The 26,318-nt window shown below is 39.5% G+C and overlaps 1 protein-coding gene across 1 annotated transcript in view; it reads right to left on the bottom strand.

Moving 5' to 3' along the window:
* Nucleotides 1-567: 567 nt before the first annotated feature.
* Slc5a8 (solute carrier family 5 member 8) overlaps nucleotides 568-26,318 on the bottom strand; it is a 42,915-nt gene continuing 17,164 nt past the window's right edge. The window contains exons 6-15 of the mRNA XM_021174959.3: nucleotides 23,871-24,011; nucleotides 22,530-22,659; nucleotides 20,868-20,956; nucleotides 19,247-19,359; nucleotides 17,479-17,546; nucleotides 11,058-11,144; nucleotides 9,959-10,164; nucleotides 7,785-7,888; nucleotides 3,378-3,457; nucleotides 568-2,956 (exon numbers count right to left, since the gene is read on the bottom strand). Of these exons, the coding sequence (XP_021030618.1) occupies nucleotides 2,831-2,956; nucleotides 3,378-3,457; nucleotides 7,785-7,888; nucleotides 9,959-10,164; nucleotides 11,058-11,144; nucleotides 17,479-17,546; nucleotides 19,247-19,359; nucleotides 20,868-20,956; nucleotides 22,530-22,659; nucleotides 23,871-24,011 (1,144 nt within the window). The 3' untranslated portion in view covers nucleotides 568-2,830. The remainder of the gene's footprint in view (nucleotides 2,957-3,377; nucleotides 3,458-7,784; nucleotides 7,889-9,958; nucleotides 10,165-11,057; nucleotides 11,145-17,478; nucleotides 17,547-19,246; nucleotides 19,360-20,867; nucleotides 20,957-22,529; nucleotides 22,660-23,870; nucleotides 24,012-26,318) is intronic.

Here is a 26,318-nt window from a genome sequence, read left to right as displayed (position 1 = left end):
AATGTGTCTACATCATATGTTCAGCTGATTTCATGAAACAAGCCACATGACGTGTGCTCTTCATAAGTAAGATGAAGTTCAGAGATCTTAGTAGTCATGTATTTCATAACATCCTAATGTAGGGGCCATATTAGAAACCACGTAAAGGAGCTGAGCTGGCCAAAGACTGGTCTAAATAATTACCCACTACTTGTGAAAATGTGTTCACATTTCAGACTCCTCTGAAAGTATGTGGTCGTTATCCAGAGTGCTAATGGTACTTTCCTGAACCTAATTCCATACATGGCACCAGCACTCTCATTGGGGACACTTAAATGTCTCCACAGGTCACCAGAGAAACACAATGGCCCATGTTGGTAACTACTGGTCTTAAGAGCAAAAAGAGAGCATGCAAACAATCCCCTTACTGATAACATGACTCTGTGATGTTTTACACCTGACCTATAAAGTTTTCACCTCTCTGTAGGGTGAACAGGACTGAGCCATGTCTTTATTTAAGGTTTATAGTCTTTCCTGTTGATTCTCAAATGTGATTTTACTCCTGTGGCACATATTTTTTAGGGAAGGTTTTTTGTTTTTTTTTTTTTTTACTTCATGATAGTAAAGATTCTTCTTAGTTCAAAAAAAAGAAAAACTAGCAAATTATATTTGCCTCAAATCACTTGAGTTAATGAAATCCTGGTCTGTCAAAACTCAGGTCTTTCACACTACTTTTGTGAGGTGGGCAGCCTCATTCTTATATCAGCATTAAAAGGAATAAAGGGCAAAGTCAAAGGCATACTTGTGAGCAGCAAGACACTGACAGACAACCTGTGCAATTGTTTTCTTCCTTTAAAATTTTTGTGTTTTAATAAAACTAAGAAAAGATTATTTACTTTACATTATAATATGCTGATATATCACTCATATTTATATTAGTTCCATGTTTTAACAAATACTTTTTAAGTAATAGCAACATCTTTTGACTTTAAGAATTCTATCTGGCATTCCTGTGCATTTGTAAAAATAAGACATTGATATTTCCAAATCTCACAGGATATACTTTGTCTTACAGGAAGTTGACAAACTCGTTTGGAATACCACTTCCTTTGTGCAGTCAGATCAAAGAAAAAGTTAATCAAATAACCTGATTCTCATTGCCAAAACTGAAGCATTTTGTGTGTGTGTATGTATATGTATATGTATATGTATATGTATATGTATATGTATATGTATATGTATATGTATATGTTATATTTTTTTCAGAATCATCTAATAAATAACTATACTTCAAATCATAGTTATATAAGATTACATATATAAAATTACATAACCATGCTCATTAGAGTACTGCAAGATAGTCACAAAACTTGATTTTTGTTTACAAATATAGTAATCAATAAATAGATCTATATACATAAGAAATACATGAATACATAGTTGATTCAAATGGCATATAAATCTCTTTGTTTCAGATAAATGCTAATATTTTTGGTATTTTAGTTTTTATTGTCAGTTAAGAGCCTTTAAAAGTAAATAGTATGGCCTTCAAATATAATAGATCACAAATATGTATAAAATTATAAATTATTTTTAAAATATCAGTATTTCTCTTCTTAAAATATTGAAAATGTTAAAAATTTTTAAGCAATATCTAATGTGGGTATTTTAGAAAAATAAGTTATCAATGAAACTCTGTAACACAAGTTGTAGCTATGAATGTAGCCAAATAAATGACTAAGAACTTTGAAATTACTGCTTGAAGTCTTAGAAACTAGAACAAAGCATGTATTTAATAACCTGAAACATGTGAAAAAAACTTCCATATGAAGTTCTTTAGCTATATGAATTAGTAATTCAACTTAACAGCATTAAAAGCAATTGTGTGATTCCATGGGACTTCACTGTTTTCAAATATTTAATGTCCTTGGGTTACCCAATACACAAAAAGCATGTGTTAGCACAGGCTGGGATCTGGGGACTGAAGGGAAGAGGTGACATAGTTTATATTGGCTGTCTCAAGACATATCTAAACCCAGGACAATAAGCAAGAAGCTGGTAGTACAGTTAAGTCCAGGTAGCATGCTCTACAAAAGTAAGGTTAATAGAACAGAAGTTGGGAATAAAGATTAAAAATTATAGTGGATAGTCGATAGTTGATAGTCTACAGCCAATGGTCTATAATCTGTAGTCAATAGTCTATAGTCTATGACAAGCACTGTACTTGGCAATCGTTAGGAATCTCAGCAGAGGAAAAACAGGCACAAGAATGCATTAAAGATGAACTTGATTGTTGGGTACCTAGTGTATCCTAGGCAGGATGCTGCTATTTACCCATTCAGAAGCAGACTCAGTGGCAAGGTTATAGCATGGGCTAATCCAGAAGTAAAGTCCACAGAAGTGCTCTACTCCTCCTCCTGTCCCTGCTGCCTAAAAACAGGATATTCAGGGGGAGGAAAGAAATCTCTTTCCAAGATTTATTATTCTAGTAAAGTTCCCAGAATATACATATACTAGCACCAAAGGCATGTAAAATGTTTTCAGTAATGCCCAAACATAAGATATGCCTTTGATTATCAATAACCATGTGTGTATGTCTATATTTGCCTTTCACACATGTAAGTAGTCATAAACATCCACAACCAGAGCTCATGTTGAAACTCCTAACTCCAGGGGAGCATCAATAAATCAGTGTATAAAGTAAGCCAAACCGGAATTCGGCTTTAATAAAATATATCTTCCAAAAACAGTCATGATAGGAAAAAACTGATCTGATCCAACTATCCTAAAACATGTTTTAAAACAAAAACAAAACAGACATTATACAATGTCATCTAGCCCTGGAGATGCTTCACAAGCGAGTCCCATTGATCTTGCCGCTGTGATCTGTGAAGTTCAGCTCAACGTGGTTGAAGGCGGGGTTATCAGTTCCACCAACTTCCACAGGATGCAATTTATAGTTTAAAACATGATTCTTCTGAAAGAAAAAGGGTAATGTGGGATTTAAAAAAAAATCATTATTTGTTCAATGACAGATAACTGATACTGACTGTTTTTATTTCTCTAAATCAGCTTGGTAATCCACTAAGGGAGAGTGAAATGCAAACCGACACAAGACAACAGAAGCTAGCGTATACAATACGCATTTGAGCTATGAATGGCCATGTGTGTGAAGAAGTTATGAACTATCTATCGACAGCCATATATTCTCTTAAATAGTTCATATCTATTAACTGTATACCTGCATCTACAGGTACACATATACACATACAGATACAAATATAGAAATATCCCTTCTGTGTGCCTGTCCAAGAAAAGAGCTAGGGACTAACTATTGCTCTGTTCAGGTAATTAAAAACCCAGTTCCCTGATTTAAGAATAAACAAAACCTAACTTACTTTCTTAAAAGCATCAAAATTGGATAAAAAGTCCTGTTTGGTTAGTAAGAATTGGGGGTCTAAGTTCTGTTTTCTTCCTCCTGAAAAACAAATGCATTATTTACAGTGTTAGACAGAAGCCTTATAACTACATAGTAACCCACCCCCACCCCCATCACACAGGCATCTGGCTTATGACCACTCAGCTTTATGCACACATAAAATACAAAGAAAACCTTGAAAGAAGTCCTGAAGATCCAGCTGCCACTCCCCTCTCCTCCATCTTGGACCCCACAGCTTCTAACTGATAAATGTAAATATTGTGATATCTATATAGATAAATAGATACAGAAGATAATAGCTCCCAATCCTAATCTGACTGCTTCATCTGGTGCTACCTGGATAAAGACTTGTCTGTCCCAAAAATGATTTAAAAAATTAGAAATGAGAAGCAACCCATACAACCTACCTATAAAGTGGCAAACAGTGCCTCTGCCTCTGCCTCTCTGCCTCTGCCTCTCTGCCTCTGCCTCTCTGCCTCTGCCTCTGCCTCTGCCTCTGCCTCTGCCTCTGCCTCTGCCTCTGCCTCTGCCTCTGCCTCTGCCTCTGCCTCTGCCTCTGCCTCTGCCTCTCTGCCTCTCTGCCTCTGCCTCTCTGCCTCTCTGCCTCTGCCTCTGCCTCTCTGCCTCTCTGCCTCACCTCTGCCTCTCTGCCTCTCTGCCTCTGCCTCTGCCTCTGCCTCTCTGCCTCTGCCTCTCTGCCTCTGCCTCTGCCTCTGCCTCTGCCTCTCTGCCTCTGCCTCTCTGTCTCTGCCTCTCTGCCTCTCTGCCTCTCTGCCTCTCTGCCTCTCTGCCTCTCTGCCTCTGCCTCTCTGCCTCTGCCTCTCTGCCTCTGCCTCTCTGCCTCTGCCTCTCTGCCTCTGCCTCTGCCTCTGCCTCTGCCTCTGCCTCTGCCTCTGCCTCTGCCTCTGCCTCTGCCTCTGCCTCTGCCTCTGCCTCTGCCTCTGCCTCTCTGCCTCTGCTTCTGCCTCTGCTCCCTGCACCTCTGCCTCTGTTCCTACCCCTCCACCTCTGCCCCTCTTTCTCTGCCTCTGCCTCTCTCTGTGTTCCTCTGTTCCTCTACCCCTCTGCCTCTCTACCCACTCCTGCTCTGCCCCTCTGCCCCTCTGCCCCTCTGCCCCTCTGCCCCTCTGCCCCTCTGCCCTCCACCTCTCTGCCCCTGCCAGTGAACCTACTTTCCCTGGCTTTTGGTCTCTATGAAGAGTTACAGGCATGGAGAAATTATGAGTTAAGCAAGTGGAACTCTGAATACTCACAGATGTTTTATACAAATCTTCCTCTCTACGGTTCTGTTTTACAAATGGATCCTCTTATTTGGCTTTGCTTTCTGTCTGTCTATCTGTCTGTCTGCCTTTCATCTTTCTTTTCCTTTTTTTCTGTGTTTGTTTGTTTGATTGATTTTGTCTTGGTGGACCAGCTAAGATACTTTGGGGAACCAAGTATATGGTCCTCAAACTACCACTGTCTACATCTTTGAGAAGATGTGCTTAAAATACAGATATCTGCACTGTAGCTTTGACTGACTTGGAACTGTGGGGCCACAGAACTCTTGGTTTTGTCAGATTTCCCAGATTGCCAGATTTCTTTGGTTGGTTGGTTTTTTTGTTTTTGTTTTTCTGAGACAGGTTTTCTCTGTGTGACAGAGCCCTGGCTGAACTGAAACTCACCTCAGAGACCAAGCTGGCCTTAACCTCTCAGAGATCACCTGCCTCTGCCTCCAGAGTTCGGGGATTAAAGACATGTACCGCCATGCCTGGCTTCCAAGGTGATTTTTATACCTGCTAGTGTTTGGGAACTGCCACAGCACCTGCTCTTGTTTCACAGAGACAGAAACAAGCACGCAGTACAGAGTCAAATGGAGCTGAAATGCCAGTCATGGATGTCCATCTGGATTCCTATAGATTTCTCATAGCCTACAGCTTATTGTAAGGAACATCAGAAGTGTATGTTTCTAGATCTATTTCAAGATTCTCACAGTTGATATGGTGAAGAAATGGCTCATTAGTAAATTAATGAAGGGAATGTGTTTTTATAACTATATGCCTGCTCTCCTGGATTTAACTGCAAGCAGTTAACAAAATCAAAGAAGTTAAGGAAAAGAAAAGGAACTGCCAATGGGAACATTCGGATACCCCAGTGTCTTTAAAAGGGACAGAGAACAGATGGGCGTGTGTGTGTGTGTGTGTGTGTGTGTGTGTGTGTGTGAGAGAGAGAGAGAGAGAGAGAGAGAGAGAGATAAAAATACAAGGGAATGGTATAACTGTATTTCAGATATGAACCAGCGGATAATTTGTGAAAATGAGTTGTATCTCTCAAAGTAGATTAAACAACGAGGCTACTGTGTTATTTTTTTTATGAGAAAAACACAATCCTTTTGGAAAGTGAGTTCAAACATTACAGTTACCAATACAAAGGCAACAAGGTTGCAAGTAGCATTACCTGGATGCCAAAAAATCGAAGTGTAACCAGATTCTACAAAGAGGCTGCTGCTAGTTTTGCATAGTGAAAACTGAGCAGCAACGCTGTGTGTTTGGACACAGCGCAGGACAGCTGCCTAATTGATAAGGAAGATAATGCAGCATTCTGCTGGGAGGGATAGGTAGGCATGTGAGAGGGAGTTCGGGGGATTAGGAACCCAGCACTTCACCAACCCCCAATCCCAGTCACTGTGACTTCTCACCTGGATATTGTGAGAGAGTCTCTCTGCCCTTCTCCCCCACAATCCCTTCTCAAACTGGATCAAAAGCTCCTTTGAGAATTATTAGAACAGTAATTGGGGGAAATAGTCACGGATTAGACCTAAGAGATGCCAATGGAGAGTAGGAAAGAAAAGACAAGAACATTGAAGGAATCTTCCCAGATGCAGACATGTGACTAATAGAAGTTCTCAGAAAGATAAAAGAGAAAATAGCAAGAAATTACAAAAGGACAGCTAAAAGGAAATGCCCCGGGAGAGAGACACGAGACTTCAGGGTTAGATGGTTATAGGGCAAGGTAGTCATTGGCAAATGTACCACTGGAATTGTCAGCTGGGAGCCCAGTACCAACCTTCCACAGCAGCAGGAGAGAGAGAACTGAGATTAAAACGTTTTAAGATAGAACTCAAATTATCAGTCACACCCGAGTCCATTTTTTGGACATGTAAATTTTCCAAAATGTCTCCTCTCTGTCCTTTTCAAGAGTGTGCTCTGTAAGATGGATCCACTCCATTAAAGGAATGAACATAGGGGTAGGAGAGATGGCTCAGCAGTTAAGATTACTAACTGCCACTGTAAAGAACCAGGATTTGGTTCCCAGCTCTCACGTGGTGGCTCAGAATTACAGGTAAGGAGGAATAGGGCACCTCCTTCTGGCCTCTGAGGGCAGCAGGCAACGGGCAGTGCAACTACACACACGCAGGTAAAACACTCACACATGTAAAACTACACATATACAGGTAAAACACTCACACATGTAAAACTACACATATACAGGTAAAACACTCACACATGTAAAACTACACATGTACAGGTAAAACACTCACACATGTAAAACTACACATGTACAGGTAAAACACTCACACATGTAAAACTACACATGTACAGGTAAAACACTCACACATGTAAAAATATCAACCGATTTAAAAAAGAAGCTAGAAGCATAAATGTACACAAGAAATTGTGGGACATAGACTGAAGCTGTTCTTTGCTACTTTGTGGGGTCTTATGTTTTTCTCCACCTTTTAATGAGGAACCCCAACCTAGGAAGGGGGCCAAGAGAATGCCCACAGTGAGAACAAAATAAAATCTCAGGACAAAACCACCATTCCAGGTACCAAGTCACACTCTGTGCATTATTGACTAACTATTAACACTACATTATTCTTCATGAACATTTTCAAAGGCTTTCTACTATGCTCACACAGAAATATTCTAGTTATTATCTTCCACGTGTGTGTACATTTTTGAAGTTTACAAAGAGTCCGCCTTAGAAAACGAGAAGATCCTAGCACAGTGATGTTGTCAGAATACACACACAGCTTTCCCTTTCTAACAAGTTAGTATGTGAGTAAGTGCTCTCAGACAGCTGAATTTTATCTTAGAGCAACCTGTCTTCATTATCCTCAGTTTACACATAACAACGCATAAGAGTGGTTATGGACCTGGCCTGGATCCAGGTAGCTATTGAATAGCAGAACCAAGCTTGCAGTCGTGATAGGTCTTTTGACTTAATTTTAGACTCTCAAATACTCTGTGAGTAAATTTTTTTTAAAAAATCTAATAATTTAAATCATTCATAGCATCATAGTAAAGTACCATAAATAGCTACAAATCATACATAGGAAACTCTTGTGTTTCTAGACATGAACAGAAAATATTAAGATAATTACCTGTTGATAAACTGATAAGTATCCCCACAAACAGTGTTGTCAGTGTTCCAATAGTACTGAAGTACAGATATGATAATGAATACCAATTGTCCATCAGTGGAGTCCTGAAAAATACCAACAATATAGCTACAATAATTCACCATGCTCCTGACAACAAGACGTGTGTGTATCAAAGATCCTGAAAATAAAAATGCAACATTTAGCCATTTTTAACGTCATAATCAATGATGCTGATCTCAAACTATTGTATTAGGAATTAAAACTATGCCTTCGCTTGACCACACACACGAGAAAGGACTTTAAGGTACCATTATTCTTTGGTTCAGGAGAAACATAAGGTCTAAGGCTGCAGTCACCTAGTGCACTGCATCCTGGCATAGGCAGGGTCCTGTGGAGAGCCTGAAAAAACAAAGATAATGCATAGCCCCAGTCAATCCTTTTTAATTTTTTATAATTCTTTCCTAGAAAGTAAAAACAAGCAATGCATAATAAAGTCAATACCCTGCATTATCCCTGTCCCTGTAGACCAGTGACCAATGCAACTCTAACAATTTTCCATGAGTGCCTTCTTACTTTCTTTTTGTAATCTATTAAGTCCAGACCCTTCAAATGCCATTTTAGGAGGGCTTATTCTAAAGATCTAGGTTTGTGCTATTTTTCTGAGTGGTTATCTTCACTTTATCACAGATAAACTGCTCTACGCCCAGCTTGCCTTATTTGACTCTTAGGTTGGCCAGCTGATGTACTTTGAATAAGTGCACCCTAAGGCTCCTGTGAGTGCTTGGTCTTCATTCCAAACTATTGGCAGTGGTAAACTCTTAGGATATAAAGCCTGGTAGAAAGAAGGTAGGTCATTGCAGGCATCACTCAAAGAGGACATTGGGTGCCTAACCCCTCCTCCTTCTCTTTACCCCACCCCCAGCTCCAGGAGATGAAACAACCCCCTCCAACTCATGCTGTTACCATGATCTGCTATGCCACAGAAGCTTAAAAGTACCAGGGATAGGCCATCATGGCCTGAAATCCCTAAAACCATGAGACAAAATCATTTTCCTGGATCAAGTAGGTACTTTGTAACCCAAAGCTGACGATACACACATACATAATAAAATATTAAGTATCTGTGTTTACTCATTCAACTCTTCATTATGGTCCCAATATTGTTCTTATCATGGAAGTCAGCCGTAAGTAAGGCAGAAAAAAAAAAAAACAAAAAAAACAAAAACCCTGCTGTCCACATAAAGTTTATATCCAGCGAAAGAGTCAAAAGATTTCCTAAATGTATATAGTTAACAACAATTTTAATTTAAAAATCACAGGAATACCTAGACATGGTGACACACCTTTAATCCCAGCACTCAGGAGGCAGAGGCAGGTGGATCTCTGAGTTGAAGGCCAGCCTGGTCTATATAGTGAGTTCCAGGAAAAACTAAAAAATAGATAGATAGATAGATAGATAGATAGATAGATAGATAGATAGATAGATAGAAACTAGAGGAATATCTTTGTGATCTCAAAGTAGGCAATCATTTCTTCAATAAGACTACAAAGAGCTAATGATATAAGAAAAGATAAGTCATGATTTCTTACAAAAAGTACAAAATTAGCAAAAAGTAAGAAATAAAGCCCATTGATGGAGAGAAAAATCTTTAAAACATATTTTGAGTTACCACTTCCCAAAGAAAGGAAGAGAGAGAGAGAGAGAGAGAGAGAGAGAGAGAGAGAGAGAGAGAGAGAGACTGTTGAAAACTGGAACAATTCTAAGAGACAAGTGACAAAAGTAGATAGATATCTGAATGTCCAACAGGCATGTTAAAGGGTGGTCAACTTCATTGATCATAAAAGAATTGAAACTGAATTACCAAGATATACTCATCAACTATTAAGAAAGTAAAGAATTAAAACTCAATCCAGACAGCTTGAGACCCTGTCTACAGTCAGCTACAGGATGTTTCACTACAACTTCAACTGTGTCACTTACTATCCTTATACTCTAGGAATAATATAAAATAGCACAGAGAGAAAGCCAGAGGGTCCACTCAATGCAGGCATAGGAAGAAGCAGTGTCATGAGCAAGATAAAAACAAAAGGAAAAGAGAAAAAAACAAACAAAAACAACTGGAGTGCCCTATTTGTCACCCAAGTTTTAAAGACATAATACGAGACCCTCATACCTTTCCACATTATGTATTTGAAAAGCGCTAGTAGAAAATGGCATTTCTGTGGTTGACATCCAGTCTGACCCATTGTGCGTGATGTTACAGCCGTAGGTTTCAAGGGGCAATGGTAAGGTTCTCTCAGGAAGCGGAGGATAAAGCTGGGCTCCAATTCCTACCCATAAAGAAATGGCAAATCCAGCCAACAAACCAACGAGTGCTCCCTGAAAAACAAGAGAGCGTTTAGAAGAAACACAATGTCATTTTCTTTGGGTAGATTTAATGTGAGAAAGTCAGGATCAACCTGGTCAAAGCCAAACTGGCCAGCTCCCTATCTGACTTTCCTGCCTTACAGTAGCTCTGCCTCTTGTCAAAGTTATGATAGATCCCTAGTGTCTCTGCCCAGAGTCCTGGAGATTCAGTAACTTCACTCCCTCTTTATCTAGCCAATGGTTATGCTACAAATGTCTGACATTCACTTCCATACATTCTAAGTCTTTCCAGAAATTCATCTTCTAATGAAAATAGACTTCCTATTGACTTTCAGAGAAGTTGTTTGAATTTCATTCATTCTCAACACAATTTTGTATTTCCAGACACATACATGTTTATGTATAATAGCAGAGATATTGCTTCTTTCCAAATAATATTCCCAATTATATTCATCTTCACCTGCTTGGGCTTGAATGACGTAGAGGAGCTACATTTTGAAGTACTAGAAGAATAATCTTTGTGGTCATGGTAGTCAAGATGTAATCTTTTCTCTTTGCTGTGCTCTGACTACACATAGTCTATAAAACCATCAGAGCCTGTTGAGCTCCTTCCTTAAAGCCTAGCTATTCAATTTTAAAAGAAGCAAGAATTTAAATGTGCAAAAGATGTTGGCCTATTTATACTGTATTTAAGTTACACTACATGGCTATGACAGTTTCCATTGGCTTCCTTCAAGCCAGGTCTCGATGTGTTGTTCTTCACTGTACACTCTATCAAAGTGAGCTATTTAAATCACCAAGGCAAGTCCCTAATGACAGGCCTCAAAGCAACCATGGCTTTAGTGTGGAAAAGAAAGATGTAGTTGGAAAGGAAACCTTTAGCTATATCTACTAGCTATACTTACAATGGAGTTGGCGAAGGGGACCAAGATGCCCAAAGAAAACAAGCCCAGAAGTGGTCCACCAACCATGCCGAATATGCTGAGTGCTGCCTACAATACAACAGAAAGTTAACAGTTAGACATCTCAAACCCAAACATAATGTTTCAAGCAATTTCAGCAGGGTCAGTATTAAAGTATGCAGTCTCCTTCAGAAAAAAAAAAAAAATCATAGAATTTTATTCATGGTAGCCTTGTCATTGGAGGAGACCATCATCTGGAAATTTCTGCTTCTCTATCTCAAGTGGCTTCTGTTTCTTTGATTTTCTTGTTTGATTGGTTGGTTTTGTTTGTTTGTTTGTTCTGAGACAGGCTCAATATCACTATGTAGTCCTGGCTGTCCTAGCACTCAGTATACAGACAAGGCTGGTCTTGAACTGCTTGCTTCACATGTACCTAAACATAGTCACAAAGGCTAGATGTGGCAGTTCCTGCCTTTAATCCCAGAGTTAAGGAGATAGAAGAGGATTCATAAGGTTGATGGTCAACTAATCTATTTGAATTAGTAAATTCCAGGTTTAATGAGAAATCCTGTCTTAAAATACAAGGTGGGGAGCAATTGAGGAAGACACCCAATGTTGGCGCTGGTTTATGAACATCTATGTATGAAATCCCCTCCTCAACACATGTACAGACACACAGACACACAGACATACACACACACACACAAAAGTATCATAATGCAAAGAAGACAGAGTCATGAAGCCATTGGGGCACCATTATGAATGTATAAATGAAGACACCCGTTCTCAGCCTTTTTCTGATACATCACAACACTCTTTTATGCTTTGGTAGTCTCTAAATATTCCTCCAAACAAGATGGTGGATAAGAACTGCAAAACAGCCATATACAATGGTAAAATCCATGAGCAATTCTGATCTGATCTGATATGGGTGTAGTTAGATTGAAAAGAATTAGATTTAAAATAATTGATTCAATGGTGTAGAGAAAGATTTAAAGTCTTTTTGGATGACTGAAACCTTTCTTTGATACAGAGATATGAAAGCCATGAAACTGAAAAACAGTTGCAAATATGAATCATGAGGGAATTCAAATAATGCTCAAAGATACAATTGCTCTTAGTAACCTAGTAACCTCAGTAATCAAGGGTCTAGTTTGAAGACTGGGCTAAAAGCAAACAGTTGTCCCATGAGTACTGAACAATAATTTTATAATTATTATGATGGCATGATGCTCAAGACTGTGAAGATGGAAAGTGATAAGGGACTGCATGTCTCCACAGAGCTACAGTGCGAGATTCTGAATGTTTTCATCACTACAAAATCATAAACACTTGAGGAGACACATTCCTAACCACATTTGAACATAGTGAAATACAAACATGTATTCAAACATATTATGCCCCATAAACATGTATAGTTTTACAGGTCAATTAGAATTCAAAAAGAATAACTAAGACCATGAAAGAGCAGCGACATGGTCCACCAAGAAGCCAAGCAGAACAGAATGAATGAATCAGACAGTATATTAGGAGATGTGTACTGGATTCTTCATCCAAATGAATTCTTTCAGATGTCTACACTGTGGAGTGAAGAATGAGTGGACAATTTGAAAGAGAACATGCATGTCAGAAGAATGTAGGTTCAGGATGTGACAGGGATTTAGTTCTCAGCAGAGTTGTGGGATGTGAGACAGACTTCACTGTGAGGTGTGAAAAGATATCATGTGACCATGACACCAGTCACAACCACATGATCTGGGAGCCAGAATTATAGACATAAGGAAGATGCTTCAAAAAGGCTCTGTTAGAAAACACCATACACAGTGATACTGCAGAATTGGGGGTGGGAGGTAGGCTTGAAGTTAGGATGGCTTCACCATATGGTCCAGAGTTGATGAAGAAAGAGAAAACAGTCACAATAGGAGTCACGAGCCAGACTACAGATGTCGAGGAAAACCCTTTTACACACCCATACTAGCAAAGATCAATGAGAAGCTGAGACTATATACTACAAACTGCACTGAGGCTCCTCCCTGCTGGGCAGTGTCATGGGAGTAGAAAACAAGCTATCACCAAAGCGCGGAAATAAGGAAGCTACCTCTACCTTGGTACCAGCAGAAATTGCTTTGCATGTTTGGGAATGTTGGATATTAAAATTAACTAGCTCCCTTGAAAATCAACCAAAAATCTTCTCCCCCAGTTCATAAAGAACACACCTTATACACCATCACAAGCAGGTAGCTCATTTTGGCTGCCCCCTTACAAGACTGGTAGGACATGAATATCAGTGTCACTGGACAATTGATCATAAGAATCTCTATCAAGGGGCCATCCTCAAGCTTTGGGCAATTCTTCTATGTGTTTATACTTGTATTCAGTCCAGAGTAGTTGCTGAATTCTTCTTTCATAAAGAGAATTTATTTGGTAAGAATAAATTTGAATAAGGTTTCTAAAAGTCACATCTGCTGAGATGTCCTGCTTCTTGAAAATCTATGGAAGAAGGTTGGAATTACCCATGATTGGGTTTTTATCATAGAACTAAGTGGCTCACAGCAATAGTCACTTGGAAAGGCCTATGGCTACCATTTATCTTGTAGCCATGATAAAATTTATACTTGACCTCTTGAGAATCAGTAACTAATGAGTTACCTGAACTTGAATGGCTGTCAAATGTCAAACAAATTTCTGTTGGTGGGTAAAGAGCATTCTTTAGCATTCTCAGAACAACCTGATGAGAATTTAATTGATTCATTATCAGAGAGTCTAGAGTATTCAATGTCCAGCTGAACAACTGAGGAAGATAGAAAAGAGTGGACTTCAGCTATGGATGGAGGGCACTCACCAGCAGTGAGAGAAGAATGCTTCTTAGATTCCTTTACTTATCAGGACCTAGCTGCAATGACCAGATGGGTTGTGGGACATCTATGGAGGCCCACTCAGTGGATTAAATGTTGGCTGCTCAGTGGAAATCACAGTGCCCTCAACTCCAAATCCCAGTGAGCAATCTGAGAAAGCACATTTAGATAAGAACACCAAGTCCCCCAACTTATGGCATGTGGGAACAGCACAGGGGATAGCAAGAGGACTCAGACTGAGCTGCAAAGTCTGGTGGCAGCATGTGCACTGGGGGTGACATCGAAGATACAAAACTTGAACACAGATATGATTTGATCAAGCAAAGTTTGGATCTCGACTATCTCCTACCATACCTTCAGGCCGCACATAATGTAAAAAGAAAGGCTGAAATGGTCCAGAAGACTGGGAAATACACCAATAAAAGTCTTGGCGGAATAGTCAAGGCTGGTGAGTTACTCTGTGGAGCTCTCCTGGGTGTAGGATAGGAATGTCATTAGTGAATCCATCTCCCTGTAGGTGGAGAAGTTGGTATTTAGCTGCCTAAGTTGGTGAGTGGATGGCATGTCTGCTTCAAGGCTTACTGAAGTCGAGCCAGCTTGGGAGCACCCTTCAGCATAATTTCCCATGGAGATTGTCTGTCCTTACAGCAGATGGATAGAATGTGCATCACTTTATAGACAGAGACTATTCAGAGGCCTGGAGAGTGGACTCTTTTGTAAGAACTCTAGCTGCAAGACATTCCCATGGCATCAGCACCATTCTCCTTTTGGAGTCTGCCTCTACCCTTTACTGGTGGCCAGATTGGCATTAACAATTTTAGTATGGTTTTCCTGGTAACAACCACCACAACAGAAACTCTGCATAAGGGAAGCAGAAACAGACTTTAAAAGAGACCCACCGTGACATGTTTGCCATATTGCACAAACCATTTGGTTGGAGGGAATTCCAGACCACTGCTTCCCCAGTTTCTCATAAAAGTGCATGTCAATGGGCCTATCAGCAGTCACAGAGCTGGGACAAGCTTATGGGCCCCTAACCCTTCCTGCTAAATTACTGGTCACCGATGGGTTCTGGAGGAGAGGCAGTCATTGTCTCCGTTGTGTACCCATCACCCTCAGCAAAACCATGGCCATACAGGTGACTCTAGTTAAACTCAGTCTCAAAAATATAAATAAGTAAATAAATAAATAGCAAAGAGTGACTGTGGAAGGGAAGACGTGTAAGGAAGAGAGAGCAGTAATAAAGATTCAAGGTTAAATCAGAATGCAAATGTCAAAGACCAAACTGAGTAAAGGTTTTCTGTTGGGAAAAAAAAATTAAAAGAAAAAAATATACTTGGTTAAAAAAACAGAAAATAATTTTACTCTGCTTATTCTTTATTAACAAATTGAAGTCTTTCTGTAAATGAATACCAAATTGATCTTGCTTGCTTACTGTGCCATCTAAATTTCACTGTCATATTGGAGGATTTAGGTTGGTCTTTGTAACCAACCTCCTCAGGGACAGCCTCTTACTGTCTGTTCCATTTGCACCAAAGATGAATTTTAGCTGTGATCCTGGCAGCACTGTAAACCAGTGGTAAGAGGAACATGACAGTGTCATGAACCAGATACCATCAGGGACAGATGACCCAATGACTAGAAGAGTCTCCGTTCAGACAACCAAGCTTAAAATTCAAGGCAGTCTTCTTTTATACCTACATGCAGACTGGGTCAGTTACCAGCCATTTCTCCCATAGAGGAGTTTGCCTGGTAAGGGCAAACTTTGTTCTAAGGTTCAGAGGAGTTATCACGTGTGCTAAAACGGCTTTGTCTCTTGGAAGCCCTGGGGGCCATGATTAGAATTTCCTACAGTCAGGCTGCATTACAGTACCAACTGACACATGGGCTCAACCTTGTTAGGCCCTCAAGTCAGTCTACAGCTGCCATTAACCTTACTGGCATCACATGTCACATAGCATATTGTCAATCTACACCCAAAATGACAACAGGCTACTCAGGTGTTGACAAGACTTTAAACTCAAAGTCGTGGCAAAAACGCAGAGTTCTTCTGACACCGTAGTCAGAGAAAGCTGCTAAATCAGAAAGTGTGAGGCCCAAAACTTCACCTCATAATAGGAGAAGGGTCAGGTTTCAGACCAATTCACTCTTAAAAGCAAGAAGCAATAAGACCTAAAAGGTTTCTTACTATTAGATCTCATTTTTGAAACATTCTTTTGTGTGCACATGTGTCTGTGCATGTATACACACACACACACACACACACACACACACACACACACACACATGAATGAGTGAGGTACATACGAAGGCCAGAAGTAAACACTGGATATTTTTTTCAAAACTCTCCACCTGATTTTTGAGACAGTGTCGCTCATTGGCTTGACCTACCAGTTCAATTAGACTAGATGGGCAGTGGGCAGCCTGGATCTGCCTCCCAGATCTGGGTTCCAGACACCCCTAGCTTTTCTATGTGGGTGCTAGGTACCTAAACTCAAGACCTCACACTTGCCCACAAGCATGTCACCTCCTCAACCACTGCTCCAGAACCTTTATATGGCAGTACTTTTTGAAAAAAAAATTATTACATTTTTTAGTGTGTGTGAAAGTGTGCATGTGTATGTGTATGTGTGTTATGTGTATGTGTGTGTGCACATGTATATGTGTGTGCATGCATGTGTGCATGTTTGTGAAAATGTGCATGTATGTGTGTGAATGTGCATGAGTTCGTGTGTGTATGTGTGTTACGGTGCCTGCATAGGAATCTGAGGAAAACTTCCAAGAGGCAGGCCTCTTCTTCCACCATGTGGGAGAAATAACTCAGCCACCAGGCTTAACAATCTGAACCAGCATACTGGCTCCCTTTATATAACATTATTATCATGAAAGAATTATAAGAATGGAAAGTCGATTTGAGATTCTTGAGGTACCAGCGGGGGAAGGAAGACAGAGAGATAGATGTAGGTTAGGCTGTGAAGGACTGCAAGTGGAACCTTGGTGGCAATCATATTCTATATGCACATTGTTTCAACCCAATGCCCCAGCTGTGACAGTGTCCTATCAAGATGTTATCATCGTGAGACGCTTCTGTGAGGTATTGCTATGGAGTAAATGATATATATAACCACCATATTGTTTCAATTTCCTATAAGTCCATAATTAACCCAACCTATACTTTTTCAAATACTGAAAATAAAGGTCTGGAGAGATGACTCAGGAGTTAAGAGTGCTTACTCCCCTTACAGAGGATCTAGTTTCAGTAGCCAGCACCCACATCAGACACTTAGCAAAACTGCTTCTTATACCAGCTCCAGAGCTTCTGATGCCCTCTGGCCTCTGTGGGCACACTGACTGCATGTGGTACACATACAGACAGGCAGGCAGGCATACATACACATACACAAGGAAAAGGAGAAAACATATTTTTAAAAATTTTTAAAATAACTTGGTCATCTTTGTTCCTTGATACGCCCAAGGGGTAGATATATAGAAAGTGTGAATGTGGTCACGTGAACATTTAAACTAATAATTTTACGGTTACCACATCAGTCTTCGGAGCTAGCTCTCACCTGTAACAAGGCTCCCATCAGCGATGCCACAGCAGCCATTCCGATGCACAGAGCTCCGTACAGGACACCTACAGGACAACACAAAAGGCAGTGTGCAAACATAGACCCAGAGGATGACAGTCTTCAATAAAGGGAGCCCTGCACCTTTGTTAGAAAATACCATTGAGGTGAGAACACCGCCAGCGAGACACCAGTCAGCGAGACAAGGAAAGAGGCCTTTTCCTAGGAGACCAACACGGTGCAAGGAAGACAAACAAAGCCCTTAGACTTGGCCTCCCAGATTAGTCACAGCAGTAGATTACATAATAAAAGAGTCCCAGGAATTAACGACAGGAGTTTTAAGGCTTAGCAGCATTGTGTTCTACATTTAATCCTCCATGGACATTTGTCTATAAAGGGAGGTGTGGGGAGGGGATAATAAAGCCCAGAATTGGAGCCTTCTGACTTTCTCTTTTTCTTTTCTCTGGGATGTGGTCATTGTGGTAATCCAGACCAACTGGAGGCTTGGTTCTCTAGGCCTCTCATAAGCTCTGTCAGCATCCCCAAGCTTTTCCTGTTAAACTAGCAAAGAAAGGTCACCTCGATCCATATCATATTCCCCCCCTCAGGCTCGCTCTTTTCTCCAAACTGCTTTCTCAACACGCCCCACACCCACACCCTACCCTGTAGGTAAGTGGTAGAGTTTTTTCTTTTCGAGTTCACTGCCTTCCATAGTTTATGTGTGTTACTTTTTAAATTAAGAAGTAGTACTCCCCTTGAGCATTTTATTTTTTAAAAAAGAATATCCATTTAGAAAAAAAATTAACTGTAATCGACCAATATAATTTCTAGTGCTCAAAATGAAAAAAAAAAAAAAAAAAAAAAAAACCACAGGAGAAGTTTCCTATCATGGAATCAGTGCGCTCCTTCTGCTGTTAGCACTGACTTCTTTGTCTCAGCAGTCACACGTTTGTTAAGAATTATCTGATCCTGACAGAAAGAAAGAAAGAAAGAAAGAAAGAAAGAAAGAAAGAAAGAAAGAAAGAAAGAAAACAAAACACCTTTTCCCCCCAAGTGCTCTTGTCCTAATGATGTTTCTAGGGTCCAATCTAAATCAAAATAGTATTGCAGGTGATTTAACTTAATTCTGTTCCATTTGATATAACATGAATGGTGGTGGGTTTTGGTGTCCATAATTAATGCAAAGCCAAGTCAATTGCCATGTTATTGTCTATGATGCCCTTGGCTACATATGCCTCAGAGTAATAATAGCATAGAACCCTTCAAAATGAATGAAAATGAGGCCAGATATGATGTCACACACTGGTCACCTCAGCACTCAGGAGGATAAGGCAGGAGGATCATGAGTTCAAAGCCAGGCTGGGCTGCATAGAAAGACCCTTCTTCAACCCGGAACAACAGTGAGAGTCTTATCACTGTTTCTAATTACCACTAAGAACAAACAAACAGGATCCTCGAACACTGCCCTGGGTGGTTCTCTGACGATTAGATTTTTTTTTTCTTTTTTGAGACTAACCCCATTAACTCCTGTCCCTTCTGCCTTAGCTTCCTGAGGTCCAGGGTTATAAATGTGCACCACTCCTGTCATCTCAAACGTCTAAATTAGTGATCATGTTTGCAGATATGATCAGCCCCACAGCATTGTGAGCACGTGTGCCTGGATAGGTATTCATACTAGGAGGTACTTAGGATCCCTCAGAGGACAATTTCTGTCTCCAAATCAAAGCCAACGTTACTCCCAAATGGGATCGTGAGGAAAGACACGTACTCATTCCTTGGGAAATCCAAGACAGAGACTTCTCTGAGAGAGACTTGAAGCGAGGTTTGATGAGATCTTCCACGGTGACTGCCGCCAAGGCATTGATACTGGAGGACACTGTGCTATAAGAGAGGACAAAACTGTGATTCATGGTGTTAATTCTAATGATACTTTTAGCAAGAAGGAAGAAGAAAGCACACTGACTCTTCTAAAAATAGGAGCTGATGGAGTCAGAGAGATGGCTCAGTGTTTAAGAGTACCAGCCCCTCTTCCAAAGGACCTGGATTTGATCCCCAGCACCTGCAGTAGCTTAGATCCATTTGTAATTCTAGTCTCAGGAGATCTGATGCCCTCTCCTGAACTCAGAGGATGCTACATGCATGTGATACACACACCACCATGTAGGCAAAAGACCCACACACACAAAATAATAAGATAATGTAAATAGATCCATGTTCTTTCACTTTTAATGATCATAGTACCCTCTTTCTGGGAGCTGTTATCTTTCATGAATAAGTCAGGCACTACACATAGACTTGACAGTAAAAGACAAAGAATGAGTTAGCGTTGCTTTTATTTCCCAGGTGACCATCTGTATCTATAAAATGAGTTTGAATATATTTCTCAAACTGTCATATAACAACTTTAAAGTATTGTTTCTGTGTGCAAAAAAATAACTACTATAAATTCTCAGCAACATATACCATATGTTGCAATATTAATATTCTACACCCTTGTTAGCATATACTGTACACCTAGTAATAACAATTCCCTACATCAAACATAAGAAGAAACTACAAGAAAAAAGTTCAAAATAGCAAGGCAAAAGATTCTTTAGAAGATGTACAGTATTCAACTTGCAATTGGGAGATTTGAGTCTGTTTGCAGGTGACCATGATCTAGCCTTACACACATTGCGCTCATGGTTAATACTCAGCAAATATTAAAGCTACCATCCATTGATCATGATGACCACTGTGACCATATTAGATATGCAATGATGTGTTAGAAAGCAGAGACCTAGTCAAGTGTAGCTCCTGATGACAGCAGAAAAATTACTCAGGTAGCTGACCAACAGAAGGATACATGGAAGAGTTTGCCTATATTAGGCCATTTTGTCACCAGAATTCATCTTTACCTCTTAAAGTAGTCAATAAGAAAAGAAGGATGCTACGATGATTAATCCTAATTGTCATCTTGATTGAATGAGGAAATGCCTAAGGGATTAGTAAAACATATCTCTGAATTTGTCTTGAGGGCATCTCCAGGTCAACATGAATGGATTCATTCCTTGGAGTATGCTATGATGGTGCTATTGAGAAACAGAAGGTATGTAGGAGGCAGAACCTGCTTGGATCAAGTGGGTCACTGGGGGTATATCACTAGGGGGCTCGATCTTGCTCTGGCCTCTTTCATGAAAAAGACCTTCCACTGCCTGCTCCCATCACCAGAATGTTTTTGTCAAAATTCCTAGAGCCAGATAAGCACAGACTGAATCCTCTAAAATCATGATCTAAATAAAGTAAGCCATCCCTTCCTAGAGGTCATTTTCTCATGTATTGGTCAAAATTGGTAAAACAAATGTTGGGTCCTTACAGGAATGACACTGTCATAGAATCAGTTTTAATACCTTAATGTCCCACTGTAAGCACAGGCCACAAAAAGTCCAGGAACACCAGGGTAATTTTTCAAAATGTCCAACACCAAATAAGGCATAAGCTGAAAAATTCCAAAATTCATACCCAAGTGTTAGCTGCTATTAAACAAAATCAATACATAGTCAATTATATATTCTCTCAAAAAGAAAGGGAGATAGTCTATGCAACTCCAAATACATAAAATGAAATCAGCATACACTCGTGAATTCTCAAAAAATAAATTTAAGAATTAATATAAAATAATCCTCTCATTTCCTAATCCCACAATCACATTGGGGTGGCTAACTTTTGCACCAATGTTAATTTCACAACTTTTGCACCAATGTAAATTTCACCCATCTTTATGCTGAGGCCCCAGAAGAACAAGCAGGTTTTAGAAAGTAGCTTCTGCAGGAGCTCAGGCTCCTGGAGTCAGCACGTGCTAAGTTTGAACTGTACTGCAAGGTTATAAGAAGATGCGTGTCACAGAGGCTCCAGGAGCTCGAACCACAGACTGCCTGGGTCTGAAGCCTGGCTCCAGCTGCTTTCTCACCATACTTCAGTTTCTTTATCTTTCAAAGTAAAGTAATAGCACACTGCCTTGGTGTCTAATTGTGAGAAGTAAAAAAAATAGACTTTAAAGCATATTCCAAAGTATCTGGCCTACTGTAAGAACCTGATGAACTCTCACAGTGATTCTACTTAGTACCAATGTGACCTTGTGCTAATCAAAAACCCTCACCTAGCCTGGCCTACTGGCATACTACGTTAGTCCCAGCACTTTGGAGACAGAGGCAGGTGAATCTCTGTGAGTTTGAGATCAGCCTGGTCTACATAGGGAGTTCCGGGACAGCCAGGGCTACCTAGCGAGATCTTGTCTAGGAAAAACAAAAATAAAAGAACAACAACAAACACATCACTGAGATTCATTGGGTTATCTATAAAAATTGGGATTAAGTGTGTTAAGACTCTTGACACCGAATCTCACAGTACAGAGTCTGAATGCAAACCCTGTTCATCTCTGTCTGCTTCTGCATCTAAAACTGAAAGCTGAGGGTTTAAAAGGTCACTTCAAGTTAAGAGCTCACTGGTTGCTCCTGCAGATGACCCAGATCCTGTTCCCAGCACCCACGTGGCAGCTCACGACCATCAGTAAGTAACTCCAGGTCCAGACAATCTGTCTCCCTCTTCTAACCTCTGGGAGCCCTGGGCAAGCATGAGGTACAGACAGACAGACAAGAAGGCAAAGCGCACTCACAGACATAAAATAAAATAGGTTTTAAAAAAAAAAGTAGAGTTTTAAAGTAAATGAAAACTGGAAGATTGTTTATAAGTAAGTGCTTTGACAATATCCACAAATGTCAAGGGCACCGTGTTTTATGCATAGCTTCTATTAACCCAGTTAGCTATGCTTACTTCCAATCCTGAGTTTTTCAATCCAAAATCTGGCTTGAAATATTTTAGATACAGAAACCTTCATACTTGCTCTATCTTCAACAAGTGTTTTGCCAAGTGATTTATAGACATGGAAGGTGACCAGCTGCATTGTGCCCACTTGCTGGGACTCTACGAGAATGAAAATGCCCCTTCCTAACACCATACAGGCTTTGTAATACCATTATCAGTACACATGTGAGAAAGATGCGATTCCAAACCTGGTCAATTGCTGACACTTTCTTAGATGTCCAGGGATCACAGTCATGGTATCTGGAGTACAGGGCAAGCCCACAGAACATGGAGCAGATGAGGATCACCCAGAGGCCCACAAGGTTGACATAGAGGGACCTAAAGGAGAGGATGCCAGCAAATAACAACTGTAAGTTCTATTCCAAAGACCAGGAAACTGTTACAAGGACAAGAGACCATGTCATGATTAGACTTTAATAAATAAATGCACATAATAGTTTGAATCTCAAAAACGATATTTATCCTGGCTAATTGTCTTCTTTGATATCAATCAATGATGGATCTATAAACTCTTCTGGTAGATGCTGTTTCTCAGAGAATAGGCCATCCTACTTGAAATCCACAGTCATCCGTGGCTTTGTAATATTACCTATTATAATGCACTGAGTCTTCTAATGATAAAATAAGGATTTTAATAGGCACTAGAGCAGTAACTTACTCATTTTATTTTAAAAAGTAGTTTAATTACAAGCTGCTAAACATAATCCGCATATATTTATATATCACTAAAGTACTTCCAACTTAGTCTGTAAGACCACCCATCATTAAGGATGAGAAACGTGTATTCTCCGGATCAAGGTTTCTCCTAATACCATGTTCTCCCTCACCCACTCTCTATGCTCACATGATAGTTAAAGCAGAAAGGGAAACAAATGATTATGTGTGTTTGCCCCACACAGGATTCTACCGAACTTCCCATGAGGTAATAGTATTTCCTGTACTCCTTAACAAGTTTAGCTCTGAAGCTCAGTGAAACTAAGCAACTTGTACAATGGCATCTAAGAAGCAAGTTGGAGGGCGTTATAATCCATGATTGAGGCTGACAATACAATGCATGCTACCACATCTACTCTCCAATAAACACTGTAATATTATTTTGAGGAGCTTACATTTCCCTACAGTGTCCTTTCACTGTTCCAAGACTGCATATACTTTTCTAGTCTGATATTGTTTCCTCCTCATAAAAGCCATATGCATAGTTGTTTTGTGGGGCTCAAAGCAATTTAGTCAATCATTCTTCCATTGAGCTCATTTATAATTTTCTAACTTCAGACAGCTCTTGAGACATTCATTTACTTGGTGAGGGTGACTTCCTTAATAATTGATGGAAATATTTTCAAATATTTGATTGAAAACATCTAGTACCACTTTGGGCTCTGCTACTGAACCACCCACCAGCCATTGCTGATCATTTATACTTGGAGTTTTACGGTACAAAGACCTAAAGTTGAACTAAAGTTGACTTATAGAAACATTCCCATAAGAACAATGGTAGTTATTAATGATTCATACACCACAGTTTGGCTTACAGTTTTGCATGGAGTCTGCTTTTACAGGAAATATATCTCTGCACTTGGGACTGGTTGACACCGTAGATGGTGGTCCAGGTAAAAGTCCCTCCAATGACAATTGTCCAGAATGTGTGTCTTTGCAAAGGGTTAGGATCAAAACTGCATGAAAAGAAAATGGAAGCAAATACAAATTGTTCACAAGAGACTGAAGAAAGTTCTAGAACACTCAAGCAATACACACAGACATATATAAAAATGTCCAAACTTATAATGTGAAAATACAAATGTTTATAGTTTAAATTAATTCAATTAAGTAAACAATGGTATTTCCAGATATTAGGAGATTCTAGATGAAATTAGAAGAAAAATACTTGTTCTTATCACTTGGAACATTTAGATAAATTTTTCTCCCATAGTCTTAGGAAGCTACTATTAGGCAAATTGGCCATGCTATGTTGGGGACTGGTGGTGGAGGGATTCAAAGTATACTATGTAAATAGATATCATACCAAAATAAATATAATTTAGCATATTGTGTGGACATAATTCCTAATCTAGCATATGTCTAAGCAAAGTTAAGCTTAAGAGGTCAATGCACTCTAAAGATATATACTTGTTAAAATTAGCAAGTCATTATAACTATGCTTTCTTGGAATTTTTTGTGTATAAGTTAAATGCTAACCATTTAAAAGCACTTCTTGGCAGTCATACAAGCTCAAAATACTATCAGAAAATGTTCCACTTCCATTTGAAGTATCTCTCAACTATTTTCAATGTGTTGTATTTGGGAGGGAGAAGTCTTTTCACCTTTACTTAAATACGACCTTGAAAACTGTAAAACTGAGAGCCTCTATCCCATGGCCTGGCATCTTACATCAAATTCCAAGAGCCTTGGTGCCCCTCCTCTTTCTTCTGTGGAGAGTTATCAACTGCATTAACCAAGAGAAATCAAGAGCCAAAAGAATTCAGTGAGCTATCTGAAGGGACGAAGACAGGATAGCAAAACACAATTCAGAGATTCAATTCTTTTCTTTATTTTTCTCAACCAGAAAAGACATTTTGCCAAGTATACTCTCAACACATTTCAGGATGATAAAGGAACATTCTTGAAAAAAGTCTACAACACAATGAACCTTTACATTATCACTTAGTGGTTAACTGTCTTCAAAGATATGGTTATTAAAGTATCTGTTTTTATTTTAAAGGATCTCTTATTAGTGTATGAATCTATGTACGTGTATCTTCTGCATATAGTGACAGTTACCCTGCAGAAAAATGCAAAAAAAAAGTGGCTTTGTACTATACCCTCTCAGCCTCTCAGCCTGGGCATCTTGGAAGAGATTGAGCGTACTTAATATTTTCTACATAGCCATTGTTCATCCCCAGCTCCTTTGATCCATTTACCCTCTCCAGAGGAAAATCAATGTGACTTTGTTGTGGTGAGACAGGGACTATGCTTTCATAATTAACTAGTCTGAGTAAATATCCATTAAAAGTATCATGTTCTGCTCTAGCCATGGTTGGAACCATAGCCAAAGACAGACCAACTGGAGGCTCTCAAGATTCAGATCTGAATCTCGAAGTAAAAGGAAAAACAAATATTGAAAACAATTGAAGGTAATCCCCTGACATGTATTCTTCCAAATGAATAAATAGATGCAATTGTTTTCTGGAAAGAAACATTGTCAAAGGAAGAGGACTATTTTTAACACACACACACACACACACACACACACACACACACACACACACACACACAAGGCTCCTGAGAAACAAAAATCAGCCAAATGGTGTTTTCTTTCTTCCAGCTATGTACTGCAGGTTTCCAACCTCAATGTAGAGGTACTTAGAAGAAAATGTAGTTTATGTAAAAATGAGCAGATTTAGAGTAACTTTCAGCATGGTGGAAGAAGTTGACTGACTCTTGAACCAAAGGGAAGCTGTTTTCATAATTCTCTTAAATTGTATGATAGGCTTTGGATGGACGATCTAGGTTTTCCATCATTTAAACATGTCTATTCTGTGCCAGGCTATCCTTTGAAGCATCAGCCATAACTTTTCTAGTCAGTTTTTAGGAAATAATATATACATGAAATAATAATTAACAATATGCTATTTTAATATGCAGCACATTGCTAGAGTGATATCAGGAGAATTTTTCAGTGTTGGTTAAAATAAAGAATTGTCCAAATGAAATTACTGTCTCTCAGTCTTTCTCTTAAGGGACTTCCTCTGCTTACCATTTTTCCTTCCCTACTTTCAACCTGTTCCAAGAAGGAGGAAGAACCACCATAATGCCATCTGATCCAGTGGCATCAGTATGCTTTAATCCCTAGAAAAACTGGCACAAACTCCTCCCACATTTACTTGCCCACTTTAATTTTACAGACCACATCATTAGTGACTTATTGATTTTCCAATACAAACTATTTCAACAAAACCATTTCCTACAGAGGAAACAAGAAT

Source organism: Mus caroli, unplaced genomic scaffold (assembly GCF_978045245.1).
Source record: "Mus caroli unplaced genomic scaffold, Mus_caroli_1 scaffold_9, whole genome shotgun sequence".
NCBI classification, from domain to species: Eukaryota; Metazoa; Chordata; class Mammalia; order Rodentia; family Muridae; genus Mus; species Mus caroli.
The sequence above is the reverse complement of the archived record's forward strand: the minus strand, read 5'-3'. Positions and strand labels throughout refer to the sequence as shown.